This window comes from Microchirus variegatus, assembly GCF_963457635.1.
Source record: "Microchirus variegatus genome assembly, chromosome: 1".
Classification (NCBI taxonomy): domain Eukaryota; kingdom Metazoa; phylum Chordata; class Actinopteri; order Pleuronectiformes; family Soleidae; genus Microchirus; species Microchirus variegatus.
In genome coordinates this window covers 34914751-34942471 of record NC_139802.1, presented here as the reverse complement: position 1 = coordinate 34942471, position 27721 = coordinate 34914751, and the positions used below count along the sequence as shown (strand labels likewise).

At 39.8% G+C, this 27721-nt stretch overlaps 1 protein-coding gene across 9 annotated transcripts; it reads left to right on the top strand.

Annotated features, from left to right (window-relative positions):
- mapk10 (mitogen-activated protein kinase 10) lies at positions 1–24248 on the top strand (the record flags this gene model as incomplete). 9 transcript variants are annotated; one of them, XM_083894176.1, is made up of 13 exons in its annotated part: positions 7–72; positions 2137–2306; positions 5723–5852; positions 6254–6312; positions 7481–7619; positions 8466–8631; positions 8878–8949; positions 12976–13158; positions 16506–16630; positions 17392–17418; positions 19112–19175; positions 20363–20440; positions 24106–24248. In XM_083894176.1, the coding sequence occupies 13 exons, from the start codon at positions 7–9 to the stop codon at positions 24246–24248; spliced, it is 1422 nt and encodes a 473-aa protein (XP_083750302.1). The 9 variants fall into 9 exon arrangements, with proteins under 9 accessions (XP_083750300.1, XP_083750304.1, XP_083750302.1 ...); XM_083894174.1 differs by lacking the exon at positions 17392–17418 and having other exon boundaries at positions 1–72; positions 16506–16660; XM_083894178.1 differs by lacking the exon at positions 17392–17418 and having other exon boundaries at positions 4–72.
- Between the last annotated feature and the right edge of the window lie 3473 nt (positions 24249–27721).

The following is a 27721-nucleotide window of genomic DNA, read 5'->3' as shown; positions in this document are numbered from 1 at the left end:
GTATTTATGAGCAGACATTTCTTATATAACTGCAGCCAACCGATCCTGGATGTGAAGATAGCCTTTTGTCAGGTGTGTGTTCCTTACGGGTAAAAAAGGTACAGTATTCATTCCCTTTCATTCCCCTGCATTGCTCTGTATGTTGTGATTAATACACAGTACTGTTGTGTCTCCATGTCAAAAAGCTTTCCTCGAGACAAACGGATCATAAACTTGGCTCAGTTTTAATTTGAAACGGTGAAAAGGTCTCACTTGGCTGAGGAAAACACAGCTACAGCCCGTTTTCCGTGAGCTGCAGAAGACAAACTTACTAACTGAAGCTTTAATCACACATATGCTCTCGAGCTGTGGCAGTGTCAATGAAATACTCCTGTGGGGATGTCATTTCATCACCCCCACTGTCCATATCACATGCCTGGTTTGCTGCCGCGGGCTATTCCACTCAGACGATTCTGGACGGAATGTCTGCACGGCACAGGCATGTGAAGCTGGATGTTTAATAGCCACTGTGCTGCGGGCGATACCGCAAAGGCTAATCAGCTGAAATCATTTAATAAAAGGTTTGGGTCACTTACCTGCAATGTAGTATTTAAGCGTATTACATTACATATTTTAATTTTAAGACCCCTTAGTAATACACCGAGGAACGATTTGTTTGCTTCGTGAACTGTCTTGTAATTACTCAGTCTGTAATTAACTGATGTTTTTTTGTTGTGCCACCATTTCTACAACTCCTCTGCCTCGATGTGTAATTATAGCCTGATTACTGTGTGCGCATTAAGAAATGAATATTGTCTAGTGAAGTAAGTGAGGACATTAGTGGCACTAATGTCATTGCACGGATATTGAATGAGAGAGAGTTTACATTTTTTTTTGTGCGTAGAAACAGGAACAGCAAAAATGATGTAAACTCAGTACGGTGTGGTGTGCTCTGTCATGTTTATGTTGTATGTCACATTTTAACTATTACTATACAACATGTCTTGTTGCGTGGTACCATTAAAGGTCCAGTGTGTTAACAGTTAACAATAAAATGTAGGCTTACGGCTCGATTCTGCACGGAAATACAGCGGAAGGGATTGTGACATGGCTCGCAATCGCTGGGTTTTAGGGGGCCGTACCTATGTTCCCTGGGTCCTATGTTCCCCGGGTTCTATGTTCCCCACTGTTTGCCCAAAGGGTCCTATATTCCCTGCTTTGTATGTTCCCCACTTTTACCCAAAAGTACCCGGGTTCCCCCGATCGGGGAACATAGGACCCGGGGAACATAGGTACGACCCCGTGACTGTGTCAGACAGAGTCTGTGCTTTGGTCATGCAGGAAGTACTGAACTAATCTTCTTAATGAAGTGATTCTAATGATTCAGTACATCAAAAACAACTGCCTCAACAAGTCACTAGTCGCTAGTTACTAGTTTATGAGTGTAGCGGTAGTACGAAATATGGTGGAGGGGTTGTGATGCGGCTCGCGATAGCTGGGTTTCCGTAGTCCTGTCTTTAAATACACCGGACTCCCCTGTTAAATATTGAGATTTTATATATTTCCTTGCTAAATATTGGAGATTAACGCACGTTTTCAGGATTTCAATTTTTTTTTAACTGATCTACACATTGTTCGGTTTGATTCTTGTGTCGGGCATCGCACTCATGACTCTTCCAGACTCTTCCACCACCTCGTACTGATAAAGTACCAGGTATTATCGCTAATGGAAAATTGATAATGATGAAATGAGTCGAGCCGTGTTGGAACTTTGTAGTGGAAAAGCGACATTAGTAGAATAAACCTTACCACTGTATATCAGACAGGGTAGCCTTGCTTTAGGAAGTGTGCCATTTTTTACCGATAATGTGAAAACCAAAGAAAGAGAAAGAGGAAATGAAAGAGAGAGACAGAGAGGGGGGGGGGGGGGGAGAGTGTAGAGAGCGTTTACTGTACATCCTTTCTGACATATGAAGGTCACCGTAGTTGGCTTTCATGCTTGGTAAAAGGTGAGCGGAGTAGCCCTCTGCAGCTTCACCGTTATGCGTCACAAAATATTACACACTGGTCCTTTAAGGAGATAATAGTGAATACAGTAAATAAGACATCCTCACCAACATGATTTTTTTTGTTACTGCTGTTGTTTGCTTCCTGCAGGGTTTTGGAAAACAAGTGGATGTGTCATATATCGCCAAACATTACAACATGAGCAAAAGCAAAGTGGACAACCAGTTCTACAGCGTGGAAGTGGGAGACTCTACCTTCACAGTTTTAAAGCGCTACCAGAATTTAAAGCCCATCGGCTCTGGAGCTCAGGGAATCGTCTGGTAGGTTCTCAGAACTCTTTATGTCCTCTTTAATATCATAGCAGGGTATTGAACTTGTTTTTATGTCGTATTTTCTACAAGATTATCTCATTTAACTGTTAGTTGTGTATCTTAATCGTTGTAGTTTATTGTTATGGCTTTAATGCAGGATGAGGATCTCTCTCTGCTTCAAGGAGTGACAATCAGTTACAGATATGACAAATAAGTTGTATCTTGTTCTGCTACTTCTGGTGTCATTGTTCTTGAACTTAAAGGAGCATTATGTAATAAATCTAAAGCAACTGGCCGTAAAATCCTCCTAATATGTCACAGAGACTCAGGAATAATATTCATATAACAAACTGAACTCACCAACAACAACAGTACAGCCAAAATATTTGCATTAAAAAAAATATTCAAAAACCATGTTCATGTTTTGAAATCAAGTTTCGGCATGTGGCGCCACCTACCGCCGTCTACCAACCATTACAGTCAGTAGAGTCTCAGCTGCCGAGCAACCACGGGTTGCCAGTTACGTCTGAGCTACAATGGCAGAGAAAACGAAACCTAAAAGACCTCGGTATTTTGAATTTGAGTGTAGTAACTGTTTTTGGCCACATTCTTACATATGGCGCCTTTATATTTGAAAGAATAGCATGCAAACCATGTGACTCGTCCGTGCAGAGACCTGAGGGGAGATCTGATCAACATTAAAGATTAAAAAGGGCTGTTGGTGCAGAAAGATTTTATTGGGCTTTAATCTTGTAATGATAAACTGGTGCAAGTGTCTCTAAAAAATACACGTATTGAATTATTAATGTTTTTCCCATGCAGGTAAAACATATTTTACTTGTAAAGGGAATTAAAAAGAAGACATAATATGTAATTTTTTTTAAAATCTGAATATGACATAATTAATATTTTAGCCTACCCAGAACTAAATAAAGAGCACCCTGACCCTGAAAAATGTACCATTCGTCATTTTTGCCACGCTTTTGCTGTAAATTGTGTCTTTCCAAAAGTTCAAATCCCCCTCCATGCAACCCTGCACGCCGATGACATATCTGTCGTTTAGAATATGGATGCGCGGTCTAACAAGATGGGCACTTAACTGAATCCTGAAGATTGCAGAGACAGTTCATCGTCTTTGTGATTCATTGCACGTCTGCCGTGTGTCAGAATGCAGTGGAACTAGTGCCAAGGCTCCACTTAAAGGAATGCACCCATAAGTTATATTCATGTTTATGCTGTGACACTTTACCAGCCTTGGACACCCACACACACACACACACACACACACACACTGGTATGACCGAGCAATGTTTTATTGACGTTTTTGTCATATTAAGTGTTTGAAGATTCACCGGATCTAACCGTCCTTACCCCCGCTGGCCTTCACATGTCCCCCCCGTGACTTTGTCCTGCTTTGACTTCCCATGCCCTCTCCCAAAGCAGGTTTGTTGCATATGCAAAAGAGCCAGGGCAGGATGTGACTGCTTATGCCTGGGACTGTGCCCATTTTGAAGGAGAGATTGTTGGGATGGATGGCAGAGAGAGAGAGAGAGAGAGAGAGGGCAAAATCTAATTTAACCTGTCGCTTGGCTCTCCCCCGCAGCTGTCATCTGGTGTCATATGGTCACGGTATTACCGACTAAACCACATAAAACCCCAGAGCGGATATAATGTCCCGCTGATTACAAAGACAAAAATGCAGGTTTATTCTTTTAGACGTTTTTTCATAATATGAAATGAAAAAAAAAGAAGAAATAATATGCAATCTTTCTGCATGGAAATATCTAAAAACGACAAGACTGGTGTTACATACTGTATATCTTGTTGGTATAGTGTACTTACAGGAGAGCCAAAATGTGTCCAAGGAGGGAAATACTTTGTTCTGCAAACCAACATCTGACATCAACAAAACAAACTAATCCAACATCAGACCTGTCTCCCTGAAGCTTGTAAATGAGAGAAAACTTCACAGCTAAAACTCACTCTGTGCCCTTATGACTGTGTGTGCTCTGCAGTCTGGATGAGCAGCATCTTTAGCCGAGATGGAGGCTTTAAGTAGTTTCGCCGGTCATGACATCATCTTTCACTCAGCTGGAAAAGTGATGACTGACTCAAATCCCTGTTGGATCAATGCTTTTATGAAGGCTGCCACTGTTTCCATGGCCACACACTTCATCCCTGGACTGCAGTGGTCCACAGAGACACGACGGACCACAGGCGCATCCCACCCACACACCCGCACACATAGCATCATGGGTTACAGAGTTACACTGAGGCTGCATGCAGACTTGAGCCCCTGCGTCATGTCATGAGGACTGGTCAGAGATAAGACGCCATCTAGGACTTTAACTGGAAATGTGTGGCACTTTTATAGCAGCTTTTCTTTTTTTGTTGATAAATCTTCACAAAGGTTCAAATCCCAGAGGTTTTTCCCGAGGTTTTGGTGTTTTGCTGAGGCCAGCAGAGATTTCACTGTGCCGCACTGACCTCTACGATGGGCCGGGCCACTTTGTGGAAAGAGAAGCCATCAGCGTATATATCTTACATGTTACATGACATTTTTTTTATTTTAAAACATCACTCATTCTTACTATTTTGGATTAAATGTGAATTTAGAAACACTATTTTTGTTAAAGGTGCCATATGTAAGAATGTGGCCAAAAATGGTTACTACATTCAAATTCAAAATACCGAGGTCTTTTAGGTTTCTTTTTCTAATGTAACTGGAAACCCGTGGTTGCTCGGCAGCTGAGACTCTACTGACTGCAATGACGGCGGTAGGTGGCGCCACATGCCAAAACATGATTTCAAAACATAAACATGATTTGCAGTCTGCAAAATGTTTTTTTTAATGCAACTATTTTGTCTGTACTGTTGTTTTTGGTGAGTTCAGTTTGTTATATGAACATTATTCCTGAGTCTCTGTGACATATTAGGAGGATTTTATGGCCAGTTGCTTTAGATTTATTACATAATGCACCTTTAATCAATCATAATCCTTATTCAAATACCCCAAGTTTGCTTCTTTGGTCGTGTTTCATATTTATAGTGTCAACATTCTGTTAAACACAGTCATGACAGCAATATCAATCTTTGTATTTACTGCTCTACAGGAAGAAGTATTTCCCCCAAAACCCCCAGACAATTTTCTGATCCTGTTTCTCCTCTTGACAGCTACACTGAACACATTGTTGTTGTTTCTCTGATAGTGACAAGTTCATACCACTGAGGAAAAAAAAAAAGTTTAACAGATAAAATTGAGTTCAAAACAAAGGCATCTGTTCACTGGAGTTGTGACAAATGATCATTGTATTTGCGACAGCATGGACGTGCATCATCGAATCATCTCGTTTCGATGGGAAAAAAAATGGCTTCACTTTTGCTGTTTTGTTGTTCTTGTTGTTGTTGTTGTTTCTCCTGTGCAGTGCGGGCTATGACGCTGTCCTGGACAGAAATGTGGCCATCAAGAAGCTGAGCAGACCCTTCCAGAACCAGACCCACGCTAAGAGGGCGTACCGGGAGTTGGTGCTCATGAAATGTGTCAATCACAAAAATGTGAGTCTTTCAGCCGAGATATTCTCTCTACAGAAACACAGATCAGAAACTGCCGTGTTGTGCGACCGTGCTAAATTCCATGCCTCCAGATACTTTATGTACCGAACTGGCAGGAGCATGAAACAAAGAGCACTTGAAGGCATGAATGTAATCTCCTCTCCTGCAGTTTGGACTCTTTTTTTTTCCTCCCCTTCCTCCTCTATCTCCTCTTTTTATCTCCACTCTTTTGTTCCATCTCACTTCTTTGCTTCTCGCTGTCCCCCCTCACTCTGCAGTGTCCTTCATCAGGGTCACTACCAACTTGCATCCACACAGGGACTTGCTGTAACTCTCCTCTCATGTGTGCATATGTGACTGCTGTACAATGATATTATGTCTCCATTCTCTTCTCTCTCCTGCAGATTATCAGTTTATTAAATGTTTTCACGCCACATAAATCATTAGAGGAATTCCAAGATGTGTGAGTATACGAAACACCTATTTACACAATTACATTTCCAAGTAATGTTACATTAAGTTAATCTCATATTTATCCTACGTTCTTAGAAATAAGCGTTCCAAAAGGGTCCTTCTACATTCTGAGAAATAAAAGTTCTATGTTCTCATAGGAGAATCCTTTATTAAGGAAAGGGGGTTTAAAGGGTTCTCTGGATCAAAATGGTTCGTACTGGAACCATTAGTGTTACCCAAGAAGCAAATGGTTCCAGGTAGAACCTCAACCCTTGTAGAAGAACCCTTTTGGAACCCTTATTTCTAGTGTACTGAATAAAGTGTTTTAAAATGGTTCTTGGTGGAACCCTCCAAAAGGGTTCCAGGTGGTACTACCTGGAGCAAAAACGAGTTCTCATGAGGACAAGCCAAAGAACCATATATGGTTCTACTTAGCACATTTATTTCTAAGAGTGTACAATGGCTGTGGTTCTACCTGGAACCGGGAATGGAATTTGTTTTTCAAGGGTTCTTGGTAACACTAACGGTTCCAGTAAGAATCCTTTTGATCCAGAGAACCCTTTAAAACCCCTTCACCGAATAAAGGGTTTTAAAAGGGTTCTTGGTGGAGCCCTACAAAAGGGTTCCAGGTGGAACCTTTTGAAAAAGTTTCTATCTACTGCAAGGGCTGAGGTTCTACCTGGAGCCATTTGCTTCTGAAAAACCTGAAGAAAGGGTTTTCCAAGGGTTTTTGGTAACACTAATGGTTCCAATAAGAACCATTTTGATCCAGAGAACCCTTTAAAACCCTTTTCCTGAATAAAGGATTTTAGGACCTGGAGCCAAAAAGGGTTCTCCTATGAGGACAAGCCGAAGAACCTTATATGGTTCTACTTAGCACTTATTTCTAAGAGTGTATGACAGAGAACATTGGGACTAATTATATTATATAATATTATATATAATATACTTATTACTCTGTTGCACAGACAGTTGTGACAAGTGTTGTCAGTAAAAATACTACGGGTGAAACCCGAGGCTGTTTTGAGATATCCTGTTCTCAAACTGCGTGATAAATGAGAGTGTGTTCACTTTCAGAACAAGCTGTCAGTCAAGTTTTTTATATGACTTTTTGGCATTTTTCTGCACATATACACAAGTCATAAACATCTCAGTTGATCTCTCTTTTTCCCCCTCAGGTATCTAGCGATGGAGCTGATGGATGCCAACTTGTGCCAGGTGATTCAGATGGAGCTCGACCACGAGAGAATGTCCTACCTGCTCTACCAGATGCTTTGTGGTATCAAACATCTGCACTCAGCTGGCATTATTCACAGGGTAAGGCAGCTCCCATTATTATTATTATTTTATGTCTGTATAGGCATCACATTAGGCAGAAAAGTGCATCCCATGCTGGTAAAAACGCTGCCGTGGAGTCACTTCAAATTTGTGTGAGCACAAATCAAATGTAGTTTCTACAATGTTCCATGTCACAGCTCATGAGTAAAGTTCAACCTGAGGACCAACACTTATTAGCAGAAACAGTACACGTGTTAGGACACGGTCTTTCCAGAGTGAGAGAAAATAATTATCAAAAAAAACAACAACAGCAGACAGTTTTTGTGAATGAATATGTCATCACTGGATCAGATATGGGACAGATCAAAATGCACAATCCAAAAATAATCCTATGTGTCGCATGCTTCGCTATGCACAGACTGTAAAAATGCAAGCAAAAGAGCAGCAAAAGCACTTTAGCTGAGTCATGTTTGGGCTGTTTATTTCGTCTTTTTTGGGAGAACAGTATTTGTTACACAGCTGGAGAATGATGTCTTAGAAATGACTCGGCACAAAATGTGTTGTCAACAGCTTCATAGAGTTCATAAATGTAGGACTGTATTGGACTATTATCGGTACACTCTTAGAAATAAGGGTTCCAAAAGGGTCCTTCTACAAGGGCTGAGGTTCTACCCGGAACCATTTGCTTCTGAAGAACCCTTTCCGAAGACGGGGTTTTTCCAGGGTTCTTGGTAACACTAATGGTTCCAGTAAGAACCATTTTGATCCAGAGAACCTTGTAAAACCCCTTTTCTGAATAAAGGGTTATAAAATGGTTCTTGGTAACACAGGGTAATCACTGAATCAGAAAAATGAACTGTCCTTTTGTCCTTTGTTTCTCTATAGGACCTCAAACCAAGCAATATAGTGGTGAAGTCTGACTGCACCCTGAAGATCCTGGACTTTGGTCTGGCAAGAACTGCAGGCACAAGCTTCATGATGACCCCTTACGTGGTGACTCGATACTACAGAGCCCCAGAGGTCATCCTGGGCATGGGATACAAAGAGAATGGTGAGAATTAAAGAGTCTCTTTGCCAAGTTTTAACCAACTGTCTACTAATAGAAACATTACAAACACATCTCGTCAAATCACGTTTTGCAGATAAGCTCAGTTTCCGCTCCTCTAATGTATCTCCATACATCTAACTTAATATTTCACCACTGCTTCATGTGCCCTAACACTAACCTTTTGCTTTCTTGTTCCTTTTTTTCCCCTTCGCTTCCTGTTCTGTCTCACCTTCACCTCTGTGCGTGCAGTGGATATATGGTCGGTGGGGTGCATTATGGGAGAAATGGTGCGCCACAAAATCCTGTTCCCTGGCCGGGACTGTATCCTTGCTAAAACAAAGCAACGTTAGCTGACGGTAAACGCTGTAAATGTTGATTTAATAGTAGTAATTTGTGTACAAGTACAGGTATAATACACATGTTTATATTTGTAATGCACCTTTTAGCAAGGTCATTTGGCCTAATGTTCTCTGTATGTGTCTGAGGTGAACTAAACCACTCTCATATCCGGCTGGCTTGATAACACATCTGTCTCTATCTCACTTTTAATACAGTATAACCAGCAGTAACACCATAATATAAGCACACTACATTATGTCTGTTTTTAAAACTTTAGTCTGTCACATTTTGACAAGAGGAATCATTCTCTCCTCTCTCTCTTCTCGCTCAGTGTGTCGCTGAATATTTAAGTGTGTGCTATTTTGTGGAGTGACGCCTGGTGAGTCTCTCCCGCAGCGAGGGGAGCTGCTGCTGCTGCTGAATTCCCCGGGACGGTTTCTTTCAGCAGGATGGATATGAATAAACAGGTCGTCCTGCTGAGTTTGCATACGTGCGCGCACTTGAAGAACATCCTGCCAATGTGAGGGTTGTCCACATTTGTGAGTCAGGCATAGTAATTAAGCTTTCAATGAATAAATAATGGGTCATTAATGCAGTCGTTTTTTGAATAGCAGCACAGACAAACTGGCTCGGCGTGAAGAGATCGCTCAGTGGTTTGCTAATATGTCAGCATGTAGGCTTTGAAATAAACATCCTTCAATTATGAGTTGTACACTCTTAGAAATAAAAGTGCTAAGTAGAATCATATACAGCTCTTCTGCTTGTCCTCATAGCAGAACCCTTTTAAAACCCTTTATTCAGTAAAGGGGTTTTAAAGGGTTCTCTGGATCAAAATGGTTCTTACTGGAACCATTAGTGTTACCAAGAAAACTTGAAAAACAAATGTTTCCATGTACAACCATAGCCCTTGTGCACTCTTAGAAATAAAAGTGCTAAGTAGACCCATACAAGGTTCTTCGGCTTGTCCTCATAGGAGAACCCTTTTTTGCTCCAGGTAGAAACTTTTTTAAAGGTTCCACCTGGAACCCTTTTGGGGGGTAAGACCAAGAACCCTTTTAAAACCGTTTATTCAGGAAAGGGGTTTTAAAGGGTTCTCTGGATCAAATGGTTCTTACTGGAACCATTAGTTTTACCAAGAACCCTTGAAAAACAAATGGTTCCACGTAGAACCACAGCCCTTGTACACTCTTAGAAATAAAAGTGCTGAATAGAACCATATAAGGTTCTTCGGTCCACCTGGAACCCTTTTGGAGGGTTCCACCAAGAACCCTTTTAAATCCTTTATTCAGGAAAATGGTCTTAAAGGGTTCTCTGGATCAAAATGCTTCTTATTGGAACCATAAGTGTTACCAAAAACTCTTGGAAACCCCTTTCTTTGGGAAAGGGTTTTTCAGAAGCAAATTGTTCCTTGTAGAACCTCAGCCCTTGCAGAAGGACCCTTTTGGAACCTTTATTCTAAGAGTGTAGATCTGTCTCAACTTATCCTGTGAAAGGACCTGCCATTACAAAAAAATGAAGTAACTCTACTTCATTAGGGCTGGATACAGTATTAATATCAATATGTGGACACCAATTTATTTTACATACCAACTTATTTAATAAAATCTGTTTCAACAAACACATTATAGTGAAATTCTTTAGCTGTAGCTGACCCGATCTTTGTCTTCAAAGTTCTGCTCTTATTTCATGTACTTTAGATCTTCTCAACATTCTTTCATTCATTCAAAACACAACACAAACCAGTTTTCTTGTCTCCTTTGGGGCATTTTTAACCCTTTAGATAATGAAATATTAAATAAAAACTATATTAGGTGATACGGAGGAAGTTCGATTCCCATCGGTAGACGTGGTCATCTGTCATGATGAACATGGTTTTTGGGCTTTAAGCTCATAAATAAGAGCATATTATTGACTGATGGACTTGACTTTACACAGAATGTGTTAACCATATGTAAAGTATGAAAAAAAAACACCTTGAAAATGATGATTTTGATCATGGATGCAAACAAGACACAAAATGCTGACTGCGCTGTCTGTGAGTGCTTGTGGCCAGGACTTTGACCTCTACGTCTCTGAACCTGCCGTCCTCAAGAGACCGAGGCTCTGGAGAACCCGAAACTCCTGTAATGAACTCTGCAGTATCTCACTGTCTCCCTCTGCTCTCACTATGAACCTGAAATTGTGTAACACTCTATCCGTGCTTACTGTGTCGATGAAGAAAGAGCAGTCACACACGCCTTTGTTATCTGTTTATGGATCAGATCTGGAACCAGTACCCTGACTTAAATAATCTTAATTCCCTAACATGCTGAGGTCACAGCACAGGGAACCTCGGGTGTTTTGATGGCTGTATAGTGCAGCAGTGATATTGGGTTATGTTTGTTGCTTAAGTCAAATACACAGCTATGCTTATTGAATACTCACATATTTGGCACACAGGAAATTAAAAACCAAACACAAAAGGGATGTAGAATTTGAACTTGAAAGTGATTTTTGGATGGATGTTAGTGGTAATGCTAGTGTGTGCATGTCCTTGTGTGTGTTCATGTGTGTCCCCAGTGGACATGTGGTCAGTGGGCTGCATCTTTGGAGAGGTGATAAGAGGGACAGTGCTTTTCCCTGGGACTGATCGTATCCTTCTGCTGCTCCTCTCTCTCTTTTTCTCTCTGTTGCTCATATGTAACCTGAACACTGTACATTGTTGTGCTCAGGATCATGATGCACCAACTGGAGACATTTGTGATAGTCATGCTTTTTGGCAATGGCACACTTGAGCTTGAGAGCTATGGATAAGAGCCTTAGTGGATTAAAAGAAAACTGCCTCACTGAGTACTGGGGTGGATCACAGCCAATGTGCAATGGAGACAAAAAAAAAAAAGAGGTGGAAATGTGTGGTGATCCAGCAAGTTGAAGTAGCAGGGATGTGGCGTTGGCACTGTCAGCAAACTCTACCAACATGAGAGCATGGGAACATGGAACATGGAGTAATGAGGGAAGAGGTATTTGTTGTCAAGGGGGCAAATACACGGTTGATCGTATATAATCCTTGTCAGGAGGTTCAGTGAAAGCTCTGCACTTTCATGACTCTGTTTTGAGTTTCTTAAAGAAGCTTAACAAGTAAAGAGTAGCACAGTTATTGTATAAAATAAAGGTAGAGGAAGTAGGGACCACTTTAAGCCAAAATCTCCACAAAATGGAAGGAAACTTAAAAAAAACCAGTAGTAATATATGGGTAGGCAAGAGAGTGAATAGAAATGCTTGCCTCCATTTAAAAACCAAAAACAAAACAAAACACATATACAAAAGTAATTGTTTTCATTAGATAGTTATTAATAGTATTTTATTGTTTTTTCTTTAAAATGGGTATTTTAGGTATATTTTCTATATCTCTGATGTACAGCACTTTGTCCCAGCTGTTTTAATTTTTGTTTTCATCTAGCTACGCTAATGCTAATTGAAAATGAAAACATTTGCATTGTGCCTCATGAGGTTGCTCACTCCCACCTCCCCGCTTCAGACAGCGCAGCTGCTGCCGCTGAGTCTCTGCCTGCCTCGTGTAGCGTGATAAATCAGCGAAAGTGCAGCGAGCTAAATCGGTGAAAATTAAAATTCCTCCCAAAAATGTGAAAATCAAGGATGCATATCATCAGGCCATTCACAACCCATATCCAAAAATCTTAGGGCGATCTGACTAATGGTCAGCGACATATGCCCGTCACAGACACACACACAACTTGCTTTATAGATAGATGATTGGATTAATGTTTTAATGGAACACTTACCCTATACCAATCTCACTGTTGTGTGATGTTTCTCATGATGATTATTATTTGTAGCACCCCTCCATGTTAATACTGTATAGTCTACAGTCATTTTTACTTATTTTTATTTTATAAGTCTACATTTATCTGCCCCATAGTGATTCTAAATATCAGTTTAAAAGGCTGTGTGTTGGTGCAGTTCCACATGAGACAGCGTGTTGCCCTTAATCCTGACCGACCACATCAGACATCGACCAGTGGAACAAGGTGATCGAGCAGCTGGGGACTCCGTTACCGGAGTTCATGAAGAAGCTTCAGCCCACCGTGAGGAACTACGTGGAGAACAGGCCAAAATACGCCGGCCTCACCTTCCCCAAGCTTTTCCCCGACTGCCTTTTTCCTGCTGACTCTGAGCACAACAAACTCAAAGGTGAGGACGTGCAGTTCTAACACTAAAGATGCGGTGACCATGGGGGGGGTGGGTGGGACATGTCCTTCATTTTATGGACTGTTTATGTGAGATCTAAAACGAAAAAATAAAAAGTATGATTGTCTACTGTAAAAAGAAAAAACCCATAGGAGAAGTAATAACCAACAATGTTTTACCACTCATATATTCCCTTTAATTACAAACTCAAAACTACTAAACCGGAAACATGAGGTGTAAAAATATACAGTTTTTTCTATCATGTAGGACAGGGGTCACCAACGTGGTGCCCGAGGGCACCTGGTAGCCCGCGGGCACCGTATTGGTTGCCTGCGGGCTACCTTCACTTCACTTCACCTCACTTGCATGTTTCCGTATGATCACTCAGTAAAATATCATTGATATTGTTTATTAAAAACTGATAATCATTAGGAGTAAGCACTGGAATTAATGTGTATGCAATTGAATGCATAATATTAAAGGTGCCATATGTAAGAATGTGGCCAAAAATGGTTACTACATTCAAATTAAAAATACCGAGGTCTTTTGAGTTTTGTTTTCTGACGTAACTGGCAACCCGTGGTTGCTCGGCAGCTGAGACTCTACTGACTGCAATGATTGGTAGACGGCGGTAGGTGGCGCCACATGCCAAAAACATGATTTCAAAACATAAACATGATTCGAAGTCTGCAAAATATTTTTTTTAATGCAAATATTTTGACTGTGCTGTTGTTGTTGGTGAGTTCAGTTTGTTATATGAACATTATTCCTGAGTCTCTGTGACATATTAGGAGGATTTTATGGCCAGTTGCGTTAGATTTATTACATAATGCACCTTTAATCATTTTAATGGTAAAAAAAAATTAAAAAAATTGCATAAAATGTTAATGTGGTAGCCCTCCATATTATTCTTTAATCCATTAAATGTCCAGTGTGTAACATTTAGGAGGGTTTATTGGCAGAAAATGTAGTATAGTACCCATAAGTATGTTTGTATGAGTGCTTTAAAAACAAGAATTATTAGAATATTAGTACAATTAGCCTGTTATATGTACTAAAATTATCATCCGATCATAGTCACATGTCTTAATCAGATTATAATATCTTACTGGAGTTTTTACAGCACTCTAATTATGTAATCTGATGCTCTGTCACAAGGTAAATAGATTATCGGTGTCCATATTATTGTAATTGTGTAGAAATAAGGCTTGTGTGTTCTTTTATCACAGAAATCCTCAGGGCATTCTACTGTGATAAAAACTTTTCTTAAGTGCCATCCTGAGTCTAAATCATTTATTTCTGTCATCTCAGTTGAGAAGTAGTGGAAAGTATTTTCAATGAAAGGCAGTTTTTGAAGTCGCCCCACTCTTTTACCGTGACATGTATGGGCTTTGTTTTTTTTTTGAAATTTAGGAAGCAAGCGAGGACAAGAGGAAAGAAAAGAGGGGAGAGACAGAGTCATTTTACACATTCACATCCTTTGTCCATTTTATATTGATGTGTTGGTTCTGAAGCAAAAAAAGAAAAACTCAGGAAGGTTCGCCAGAGTCGTCTTTCTTTCTTTGTTTCCTCAGTTCAGTTTCTTCGCTCCTTCGGTGGTCTTGAGATATTTATAGTGAAGGTCAGTGTGTGCAGGAGAGTGGGACGGTGTGCGGTTTAAGGGTCTCCATTTCCGACCGAGCCAAGTCTGAGGGTGTAAAATAAAGTATGACCAACTGTGAGTGATGCTGATGACAAAGCTTTAAAAAGAAAGAAACACAGTGGTCGTTTCTCAGATTCGGTCGATACGTTATTTTCTTCATAAACAGTGTGGCTTCCTTTAAAGGTGCAGTGTGTCAAATATAGCAACATTTATTGATGAGGTTGCATATTGCTCATGCTTCCTTTACCAAGTATGAATGAGCTTTTCAGTTGTCATTAAAATTCGAGATGTTAAGTTTGTCTATCGTGGGCTGTTATAAAAACATGGTGCTCTAAAATGACGGCCTCTGTAGTGCAGACTCAGCTCATGTTATTAATATGAAAGGCTTATTCTGGGATAATTCATACATTATTTTACATTTTTTACCAGATTAACATAACTTAACCAAAATTGTGCTTACTGGACCTTTAAAGGCTTTATGTAATGCAGACTGTTCTCATACCAAGAGCATCATATACACTCTTAGAAATAAGGGTTCCAAAAGGGTCCTTCTACAAGGGCTGAGGTTCTATCTGGAACCTTTGGGAGGGTTCCACCAGGAACCCTTAAAAAACCCTTTATTATAGGGTAAAGGTATAATATAATATAGGGTTCTCTGGATCAAAATGGTTCTTACTGGAACCATTAGTGTTACCAAGAACCCTTGAAAAACAAATGGTTCCAGGTAGAACCACAGCCCTTGTACACTCTTAGAAATAAAAGTGCTAAGTAGAACTATATAAGGTTCTTCAGCTTGTCCTCATAGGAGAACCCTTTTTTGCTCCAGGTAGAACCTTTTTCAAAAGGTTCCAAATGGAACCCTTTTAAAACCCTTTATTCACTCCCTTTATACACTCTTAGAAATAAGGGTTCCAAAAGGGTTCTTCTACAATGGCTGAGGTTCTACCTGGAACCATTTGCTTCTGAAAAACCCTTTCCCGAAGAAAGGTTTTTCAAGGGTTCTTGGTCACACTAATGGTTCCAGAAAGAACCATTTTGATCCAGAGAACCCTTTAAAACCCCTTTCCTCAATAAAGGGTTTTAAAAGGGTTCTTGGTGGAACCTTTATAAAAAGGTTCTACCTGGAGCCAAAAAGGGTTCTCCTATGAGGACAAGCCGAAGAACCTTATATGGTTCTACTCAGCACTTTTATTTCTAAGAGTGTACTACTGCTCTAACACACTTTTGTGAGCACTAAGCAAGGAAAATATATACTTTATTTTGTATTATTTAAGTCGCAAATCCTCAAAATGAAGTTGGGAGTTCCAGGGAATTCTTTGACTTGGAAAAATTACATGGTCGAACAATCAATTATCAAAAAATAACTGCTCTTTGCACTCGTTCTATATCGTAACTATATCAGATCTCTGGACAGAACATCGCTGTGTGCTTATAGATCTTATACCCACACAAAATCCATAATAAAAATAACGTTGTTATATGCTTTTCCAAAGCTCTTATTCCACATGAGATTGATTTTCTGCGAAGGTCTGGTTTCCTTTGACAAGATGCTGTTGTTTATTACTCTCTATCATCCATGCATTTCTCCCGTCTCTTCCTCCTCCTCCCGTTCTGTTTTGACGAACAGTTTCTTGCCTCATAGAATCAACCAGATGTTGTTTCTTTTGTCATTTTTGTTTGTTTGTTTTTTTTTTTTTTTAAACCACAGCGAGCCAGGCCCGAGACCTGCTGTCTAAGATGCTGATCATTGACCCCGCTAAACGGATATCTGTGGACGAGGCCTTGCAGCACCCCTACATCAACGTTTGGTATGATCCAGCCGAGGTGGAGGCGGTGAGTAGGCCCCTTTGGCTACAGAGCTGCGTATCGATTACAGTCCCGTGCTCAAATCCTCGTCAGCGCTGTTCAATATGAGACTCACATGAATAGAATCTGGAGATAAAACAATGTCTCTCTCTTTGTTTTTGTGTGTGTGTGTGCGTTATCTTTAGTTTTTAAAAAGCAAATACACTCATTTACAAAACTATTTTAAACTCTCACTTTGAGAATTATCAGTAGCTTTTTTGCTTTGCATCTCATTTTCATTTTTTTTCCTCTGCCTCTCACATATTATGATTTTATTCCTAATTTCTGAACATTTAGTTTCAGATTTGTTTTTACTCCATACTTTTTGTTACTGCTACCGTTGTAACAGAGTGACTCAGTGCATTGTCCTGTCTTGTAACGTAAGAGAGGTAGTGGCTCTGGTCTATAATTCTTCTTCTTCACCACTGCCTCATTAGTACGAGGTGACAGTGAGTGAGATTCGGGGGGAAAAAAGAAAAGAAAAGAAAAGAAAGAAGCCGTTTGCGGCTCAGTTGAAGTCTCTCACAGACGCCCACACTGATGAGTACATGACATGAAGTTCACACAAACACATCCACTGTAGCTATGAATCACACGTAGAGGATTCTGTGACTGTACACCCGAGTTGTGTAGCTGTTGTTGTTGTTGTTGTTGTATCGGTGATGATGATGATGATGATGATGTTAAGACTTGATGTGAACATGTTCTGCTGTTTTCCCTTTCTCTAATGTCATCTCATGCTGATGAAGGCCAAAGATCTCATCCAAATATCCATGGTAAATAACAACCGCCCTACTTCAAAAAAAGAAAAAGACTCAATTTAGAAAAGAAATTTGGTTCTGCAAACTGTTCTTCAAATTTAAATCTTTAAAAATATCGATGGTATGTGATAAAGGAGAAGGAGAATGTTTCCAAGAGGCCTGACTGTAGTTGCAGGTTGCAGCTCTTGTTGTGCATGTGTTCATTCATCTCAAATCTGTGAGGCTGCATATGAGTCATGTTGAAAATATTAAAGGTCCAGTGTGTAAAATTTAATAGATTTGTTAGAAATTTAGCTTTTTTTTAAATAATATCTTACTGTTTTTTATAATAACACCTCATGGACGAACAACATCTTATGAGTTTTGATGAGGTGCAAGTGAGTGATATACAGCTTGCATCTTACCAGTCAATATTGATAAATCATTTTACACACTGTACCTTTAATTTTCTTTAAAAAAAAAGTGATGCCTCCTGGATTATAAAACAAATTTGATTCGAGTTCTGTGCCCGGCTGTGTGGCTGCTGAATGCTGTGACCTGTTAATGTCCTGCCAAGGTCATAACAGGGAGTTTCTCTTTGTGAGGAGGAGGATTATGTTGTTAGCGTCTGGCGCAGGATCACTGTGATGTGTGTGTGTGTGTGTGTGTGTGTGATAAGAGAGACAACATATTTCTGTCCTGTTAGAATGATCCTCTGAGACAAGTTCAAAGATGTAATACGGTGGGGAAACTCCTCTATGTTGTTCTTATCTCTGCGCTGAATATAATGTATTAACATTTAAATCTAAAAAAAACAAAAATGTTGGTTTATGTATTCATTTATTTCTTATTTTCATCATAATCTACACATTTGCATCATTGCTTGCTTATATTTATTAATTCCTTCATTTGGTGAATGCATTATACATGTACAAGGTGTAGTACATACACTTACTATGTGCATGAAATGTCAAAATGATGAGTTGTTTGTCATAATACATGACATATGTATTATGTCACTTAATATGTCCCTTCATTTTACTATGATACAGGAAAAGATGAAAAGCGCTAATTAAACTGTTTAACACTTAACCCTTTAAGGTACTAGTCAACCTTTTGGTCGACCACACTTTAAGTCACTATATCTCATTGAAAAATGCATCGAGCTGAACTCACTAACACTAAATGAATGTGACTTGTTCTGAATGTTGTACTTTATGAATTATGCAAACCAGGTTTATAATGAACAGACATATCAACCGTTTGGTAGAGGCCTGTATTTAAAATACTGTAGGGTCTAATTTAAAAAAAAAGAAAAAAGAAAAAATTGATTGTCATTAATGTTATCATAAGTAAATAAAATAAAATAATAACATAATAAAAAAATGCATAGAAATATTTTTTCCTTTGCTTTTTTCTTGGTCCGTACCTTAAAGGGTTAACGTGACCTGGCTCAGTTAAAATGTGATTTACAGCAGGTTCCTGATGTGAAGAACAAATTAATTTACAGAATAACAACGCAGACACGCAAATTAAATACATCACAAAGACACTACAAAGAAGAGAAGTCGAGTGAAAGAAATATTAGCCAAATAGAATATTACATCACTGATTATAGACATAACTTTCCAACAGATTTGTTCAACTAGTATGTCAATGTATGTTTTCTAAAACTGTCTCTAAAATAGAGTGCACTCTCTCTTTCTCTTTCTTTCTCTCTCCCCTTCAGCCTCCACCTCAGATCTATGACAAGCAGCTGGATGAGAGAGAACACTCTATTGATGAATGGAAAGGTGAGAACCATCAATACTTCACTACCGGTCAAAAGTTTGGGGTCACCTATACAATTTTTTTTTGTGTTTTCCGTTAAAAGTCACACTTTTGTTCATCAAAAGAGTTGCAAAATGAATAGAAAATATAGTCAAGACATTGACAAGATTAGAAGTAATGATTTTTTTATTCCAAATAATAAACTTTGCTTTCGTCAAAGAACCAGCAAAACTGTTTTCAGCTGTGCTAACATCATTGCACAAGGGTTTTCAAGGGTTTTCTAATCATCCAATAACCTTCTAACGTGATTAGCAAACACAGTGTACCATTAGAACACTGGAAATGGGCCTCTATACACCTATGTACATATTCCATTTTCCATCCCATCCATCCAGACGTTTGCAGCTAGAATAGTCGTCACATTAACAATGTATAGAGTGGATTTCTGATTCATTTAATGTTATATTCATTGAAAAAAAGAGCTTTTCCTTAAAAAATCAGGACATTTCTAAGTGACCTCAAACGTTTGACTGGTAGTGTACTACCTTTTCTACTACTTCTTCTTCCTCTATTACTACTAATAATAATGATAGTCAAACTATTAAGAGTGAGTAAAGTTATTTTTCCCTTTTATTACATCATGTTACTGCTACTTCATTGTGGTTTTCAGTCATTTTTGACCCAGGACAAGGTCTGGAAATGAGCAGCGGAATCTGTTTCATTTTACTAAACTGGAACAATGCTTATATGTAGTGGCCCCTATAAAAAAAGAAAAGAAAAAAGTTAACTGCATATATATTTTAATGCATGTATTAACCCTTAGTCCTTATATGGACATCCTGGGGGTCTGCCTTTATAGGTCGCATCTTCAGGCTTGTGCAAAAGTCACAAAAATAAGCCAAGTGAACTTTGAAGTTAAACATATTTTAAATTTAAAGAATTTTTGATTACTTGCTCAGGTGTGTTTTATATAGTTGGTGAAGATGAAAAAAATATATATTTCTTATAGCGTCTGTATAAAAAGCAGCCTAAATGCTCTGTGTTCTAAGGGTTAAAACGTATGAAAAAACAACATTTTGTAAGCCAATGTGTATCGTTAATTATTTTCTTCGCTTGTTTTATATGACAGTTATTTAGTGGCTAAAGGCCTTAAAGTTGTGAGGTTAACCATTTTCTAATCCCACACTGTCCTGACTTTGCTCCCTGCTAGAACTCATCTACAAAGAAGTGATGAACTTTGAGGAGAGAACGAAGAATGGCGTTGTGAAGGGACAACCTTCACCTTCAGGTACTCTCAGTGCATAACCCTAATCGCTCTGTAAGTGAATTTACTCGAACCTTAAATGGACTTTTTACCCTTTGTATATATATAGAGCAACTCATTGTGCTGTCGACCATGTGTCTCCGTCTCCTGCATCCAAACCTAAATGTTGTTAAGTTTAATAGTGATGTCATTGAGTAACTGCTAATATTGCCTCTACTGAATATTTTAATAGTAGATGATGAGTGCTTTTTTTTATGATTATATATGTGAATATGCATATACGTGTCATAATTTAAGGTTTGGGTTTGCTGGGATCCAGCACAGGAAAGCTGCAGCTGACATTTATAAAAAATATATATACAGTATATATATTTGGTTCTTTCCTTGAAGTTCTCATGGTCTGGCACAGTGAGGCAGTATGGAGTCATGTTAGTGGTAACACCTTGATTAGGCCGTACGCACACACACACACACACACACACACACACACACACACACACACACACACACACACACACACACACACACACACACACACACACACTAGAGTCAGACACGTGAGGAACTAAAACTTATTGCTGAGTCACATTAGCAGACGTTCCCCATTAAAAACAAACAGCAGGTCCATTTTGAAAAATGGGAAAGCAAAGACACAAGTGATGTAAAAATCCTGATGAGACAGCAGCATCTGCTGGTCATGAGAGGTAACTGCATGTATAAGTGTGGGAAAAAAATTAGTGTAGGTCTGAAATATAATGTTTTGATACCATATTATATCCCATTTACAGTGTTATAATGTAATAAAGTACAACTACTTTGTTACTACTTAAGTACAAAACTCGCATATATGTTCTTTACTTTGTTTTTTGTATTTCTAGCAACTTTTACTCCACTACATTAACTCCAACTATCTTTGTTACTCGTTACTACCAAATAAAATCAGAAGAAGAAGAGTTGGTAATGGTCTGTATTTATAATATACAGAGCTTTTCTAGTCTTGATGAACTGATTTACACTATAGTTTTGCCATTCACACATCTTTCATACAACAACATGGGGTTATGTGTACTGCTCAATGACACATATAGACTTAGCAGAGCCAAGAATTGAACCCACAACCTTCCAGTTGAAAGACAACTCGCCCTCAGAAAATGACTTAAGTATTAAGTACAGTAAATGTCATATAGTTTAAGGCCTTTATTAAAGTAACATTATACAAAAGTGACTTCAACTTCTACTAAAGTCATTGTCTGGTCAGATACTTGTACTTTTACTCATGAATCCCTTTAAGGTACTTAGGTATTTATGTCGATCAAAATTCAGAGATCACAGTTTGCCTCGATGGGCTTTACAATCTGTACATTCATAGGTCACTGTATTTTACTATATGTCTCTAAACCAATGTTGCTAAATCCTGATCCTCTGAGACCCTCACGTCCTGCACGTTTTTAGACATTTCCCTGATCCTCCGACACACCATGAGGGTCAACTGAGGGGTCATTGTCAGGCTTTTGCTCGATGACAAGCTCGATTATTTGAATGAGGTGTGCTGAAGCTGAGAAACACTGATCTAAACTAATACAAACAGTTGATTTCATATTTTCTTTCTGTTTTCCTCCCTCACAAACTTGCCACTTCAAAAGTTTACAACATCTGTTTTTCTTAATATTCCGTCCACATACACTCATACATGTCTTAGCCACAGTCAGAAAGCTCCTCTGAAGTCCATCAACATGAATTCATGATCCAAAAGCCGTAATTAATCTTCATTTTAAGTATTTTTACAGCTGCCAGGGTGAGGTCAGTTTTCAGAATTATCTTCCTTGCTTTTTTGCAGATATTCCTGATGTATTTACACTAAAGTAAAGCAGCTGGTATTTAATGCCAGCCATTAATATTGACTTATCTGTTGTATTTTGGGTCAGCTGTAATACTTCCCAGCCTCCATTAAGCAATTACTAGAAACAAATAGCAGATTCATGATTTGCCTCATCGTACATGCCGTTCGTGCAATTGACGGAACTGTTTATACGGTGGGGAATAAAAGCAGTTGATTTAGTGTATAAACGCTCGCATTCTTTGTTCTTTCCACTCACAGTTTCTGTGGCTAAAGCAGATGTTTCCATTGATTTGAGAAGACATGTACAGTGTGTCTCCAAACATTTACTGCAGAATGAATCGCTGTTTCCTGTTTCTTTGACTTTGAAATTAGATAATTGGAAAAACACAAATGATAGATATTGTCATGGCGAGTGCTGGACTTCAAGAGCAGGCAGAGGCAGTTTATGAAAGAACGAGTAACAGATGAGATCAATTCATGCAGGAATTCTGTTCTCTGATCTATAGGAAGTTCTGAGCACAGGAGTTAAGAGCAGAGTACAAGCAAATTACTAAACACAAGAGAACTGAGAGAGCCATCGTGATGTTAACCACATAGAGGTCTGTGACAATGTGGGAAAAGAGAGACTGGACAACCAGGAAATAAGTAGAGGTGGTTGGGGATTAGATTGGGAGCAGGTGTGCTCCTGACACAGGTGAACTGATTGCAGACAGAGCTGAAAGCAGGAGACACAGGAGGAGATGAAGGCGGAGCATGACCAATATGAACTTGACTGTTAACAGTACACCTTATGCTAGTTTTCCTGGGTGGGTCCTCCTTAAATAAACATTCATTAGACATTGAGCAAATTTGAAACATTGACAAAACTTAAAGGTGCATTATGTAATAAATCTTAAGCAACTGGCCATAAAATCCTCCTAATATGTCACAGAGACTCAGGAATAATGTTCATATAACAAACTGAACTCACCAACAACAACAGTACAGACAAAATATTTGCATTAAAAATATATATTTTGCAGACTGCAAATCATGTTTATGTTTTGAAATCATGTTTGGGCATGTGGCGCCACCTACCGCCGTCTACCAATCATTGCAGTCAGTAGAGTCTCAGCTGCCAAGCAACCACGGGTTGCCAGTTACGTCAGAAAACGAAACCTAAAAGTCCTCGGTATGTTGAATTTGAATGTAGTAACCGTTTTTGGCCACATTCTTTCATATGGCGCCTTTAATAAAAGCATGTTTGAAATCATACAGTCATGACACACCAAAAGTAATAATAATAATAACATTGGTAACACTTTAGATTAGGGAACATATATACATATATATTAACTGGGTGCTTACTAATAAAAAAAAAGTCGCATACTAGCCCTTTATTAGTAATCATTAAGCACGTATTAACACCTTATTCTACATAACCTTATTCTACCTCTATTATGAATTTTTTTCCTACATAAGGTGTTATGTGCTTAATATTTACTAATAAAGGGCTAGCATGCTGCTTATATGCATGTTCGTAAGCACCTAGTTAATGCTGAATATGTGTTTCCTAATCTAAAGTGATCCGTTAATGTGGAGGAACCTTTAATTTGTGGCCTAGTTACGAGCCGAGCAGCGATGCTTCCTGTGGAACCCACTGGACCCAAACCTTAACCACCCTTGTCTCATATAAACGCAGTGTTCTTGTCGTGCCCCACAGTCGTCACCGTTGTCGTCGTTGTTGTTGTTGTTGATGTTGACCTCCCACTCACAAAATGACCTCTCCCCTGGCTGTTTAACTGCTCCCGCCTTTACCGGGACTCCTTTACGTTGTAACCCCCTGCTGCTGTTGATTCCCTTAGCACAGGTGCAGCCGTGAACAGCAGCGAGAGCCTCCCTCCCTCCTCCTCGATCAACGACATCTCCTCCATGTCCACTGACCAGACCCTGGCCTCAGATACTGACAGCAGCCTGGAGACCTCTGTAGGACCCCTGGGGTGTTGCAGGTGACTAGCCGCCTGCCTGCGCAACCCCATGTTCTTCCGAAGGTGAAGAAATCCAACTGAAAAGGCCAAAACAAAAAAAAAATATGATTAAAAAAAGGAAAAAAAGATCAAAATCAATATATTAAGAGCAAAACATGAGCTATGGGATGTGAAATGTTGAAATCTAAAGCCTGTGCATTGTCATAAAAAAAAATCAGCAGTGGTATTTAAACTGAAGTAAATGAGCTGAGGTATATGTTTATGATTCTCTAGTTGCTTTGCTTATATTACCCCCCAATATCTTGTATAATGGCATCCGAACATAACGGCCAAATGCTTCTGAACAGCATCCTCTGCAAAGTGCATATTGGCTGGCTGCTGGTCTCCCAACTCCTCTCTGAAGCATTTAGGCTCCAATCATCGTGGCGAGGTGAGGGTCGGCCATTTTGCTCATCCCTAACTGTACAATACAAGCGTCACTACTCGCCTCCTCCTCCTCCTCCTCCTCCTCCTCCTCTTCCTCCCGACCCGGCCCTTATGTAATGACACTGCTGTGTTTGAACCCTCATCTGCACCCGGCACAATCCCTGACGTAAGGTTGACTGAATGGTGTGTTTGTATGTGGTTATTCTGCAGGGATTTGTCGTCGCTCCCACCCAAGAGCGGCGCACTCACCCCCCACCCCCCCCCCCCCCCACTGTTGTACTTGTAAATAATGTAATTCTGTACAGCTGAAGGGCACACAGAGTGGGACTGACGGCCAGTACACTGGGAGTTTTTTGTTTGTTTTTCGGACTAGCGCACCTTGCACGTCACCGCTTTCCACCTCAGTTGCCCCCACTCCTCCCTTCCTCGCCCTCCCGCTTATTGCTGTAGTACCTGCATGATTAGATTTGAAAACAATGCTAATCTCACTGTATGCTAAATCGAGTCTGCATAGAGACTTTTGTTTATATATGATGTAAAACTAACACAATTCCAGACATGGTTGGGTCGGAGGGGTCTGGGAGAGACACGCCATTAAAGGGTCATTACACTCAGACAGAGTGTTTATATGATTACCTTTAAGGAGTCTGATGTGTGTGTGTGTGTGTGTGTGTGTGTAATGTCCCTTTTTATTTCCCACCTTGCAGTGTGTGTGTGTGTGTGTGACTGGTCCCTCCACCGCTCATGCATGTCACTGTGTACCATTAACCCTGTACAGGCATTGGAGATAGGTCCATTTCTGCACCTTGGCGTTAAAAACCACGAGGAGACTCTTCTTATTGTTTTGACTCTTAGAAACACACGATACACGTGAGGTTGTTCAAAGGCGGATGATGAGTGTTAACCTTTGTAGCAACGGCTCGTCCTTGTAAAAGTTGGACACGCGTCCGTTATATTTCACCTCACGCTACATGAAAACGTGTGCTTTATCTTCGCTACACTCTTAGAAATGAAAGTGCTAAGTAGAACCATATAAGGTTCTTTGGCTTGTCCTCATAGAAGAACCATTTTTGGCTTCAGGTAGAACCTTTTTATAAAGGCTCCACCTGGAACCCTTTTGGAGAAAAACCCTTTATTCAGGAACGTGGTTTTAAAGGGTTCTCTGGATCAAAAGGGTTCTTACTGGAACCATTAGTGTTACCAAGAACCCTTGAAAAAAAAACAACCCTTTCTTCGGGAAAGCAAATGGTTCCAGGTAGAACCTCAGCCCTTTTGGAACCCTTATTTCTAAGTGTGTATGAAGTGCTGGACAAATGCCACCTATTGGCTGTTTTATTTCTTATTTATTTGTTAGTTTTTTACCGCTTTATCCTCCATACGAGGTTTCGCACGGGGCTGGAGCCAATCCTGGACAGGTTTTCGGTCCAAAAATACAGAGATGAACAACAATTCAGTCTCATCATCACACCTACGGACGGTCACAATTTAGAGCGTTTAGATCTCTGCATGTTTTTGGACTGTGGGAGGAAACCGGAGAGCAGCAACAATGTCCCAGCCACCGTACCACACCACGTGGCTTGTTATTTTAGTCACTTTTAGTACTTACTTATTTATTTATTTATTCCGATGAATGAAACCTGAATATGGCAAGTGCCTTTTGGAATGAAGCATCGCAGGTGTAGTTGAGATAGTTGAGAGTTCCTTTCCTTGGTCTGTTTTTTTTTGCCATTTCATTGTTTTTTTTCCATTTAATGTCCCATCAGTCAGGATAACAGGGTGACTATAGATTCCCTTAAAAAAAACAAACACTTAACTTTGTTTGCACTGAACTTTGCAAAGACACGTCAGTGAACTCTTTCTCACCTTCCTGTTTCCACGTATGGCCTATAATAATTCACGTCCGACGGTGAACTTTTTATTTACAAAGGAATGTGTGCAGGAGATAAAGAGGAGAGACCGATATCCTCACCTCTCTGTCTGCTGCGTCTATTAATCTGTCTCGTAGCAGGTTTGTGGCGACAGCTTTCTTTTTATTGCTTTAGATAAAACTGCGCTCCTGTCAGGCACGTCGTCTTTTTTTATTTGTATATAGTGTGTTTATTCTTAGGTTAAAGGGAATAATGGAAGACATTGTCATTTTTTTTTTTAAGCTTCCATTGCCATATTTGATGTTTCCATGCAGGTTTATGGACAGTAAAGTAAAGAAATGGGATAGGAATAGGATTTAAAAGTTGGCGTCCTTTAAAGGCGTCCTGCAAAGCTGTGTTTGTATAAATGGAACAGATATACGTCAGGGACGCTGACAAAATCAAGGACACTCGATTGTTTCACTTAACACGGCACATGTGTTTGTTTAAAGTGCGTCAGAAACACACTTTACGGTAATAATCGCCACATTACTACGTATAGAAAACCGCATGGCTCAACCCGGTTCATTGTCAGTTGTGGAGATGTGGTGACATCACTCTTAACGTCTTCATTTGACATATTTTTGTCCCCCACCCCCCCCCCCCCCCACTTTGTATGTCTGCACAGCTGTGTCCTCTCTGTGCATGTCTCCCCCAAACATCCTTCCCAAACACACACATAACACTTCATATATATATATATATAGCTACTTAGTTAACACTCACTCTGCCTGTTGGGGCATGTGTGCACAGTGAACCACACACAGAGGGTAACTGAGGGCGGCGGCATCTCCAGGATAAGCTCGGGGGGGGGGGGGGGGGGGTGGGCGAGCTCGGCTTTCTTGTTCAGGGTCTGGCCAGGGGCAGTCGTTTCAAACAGGGTGCAGCTTTGAAATTCTTTGTGCTTTGGAAAAAAAAATGTTTTCCCGATCGACTTTGTCACAAAAAGGGGGGGTTCGGTGTTTTGAGTCGGCTCCTGCGCCACAAACACCCTTTTTCTACAGGGCGTTGTACTCTCTCACTACAAAACCTGAAACATGTTTTTATTGTTTTATTTCTTTTTTTCTTTTCTTGAATGTGAACTTCTTTTTGTATAAGCCATCCCTCCAGACAATTCAATTGTAATAATAATATTAATGATAAAAAAAGGTGCTTTTGAACCTTT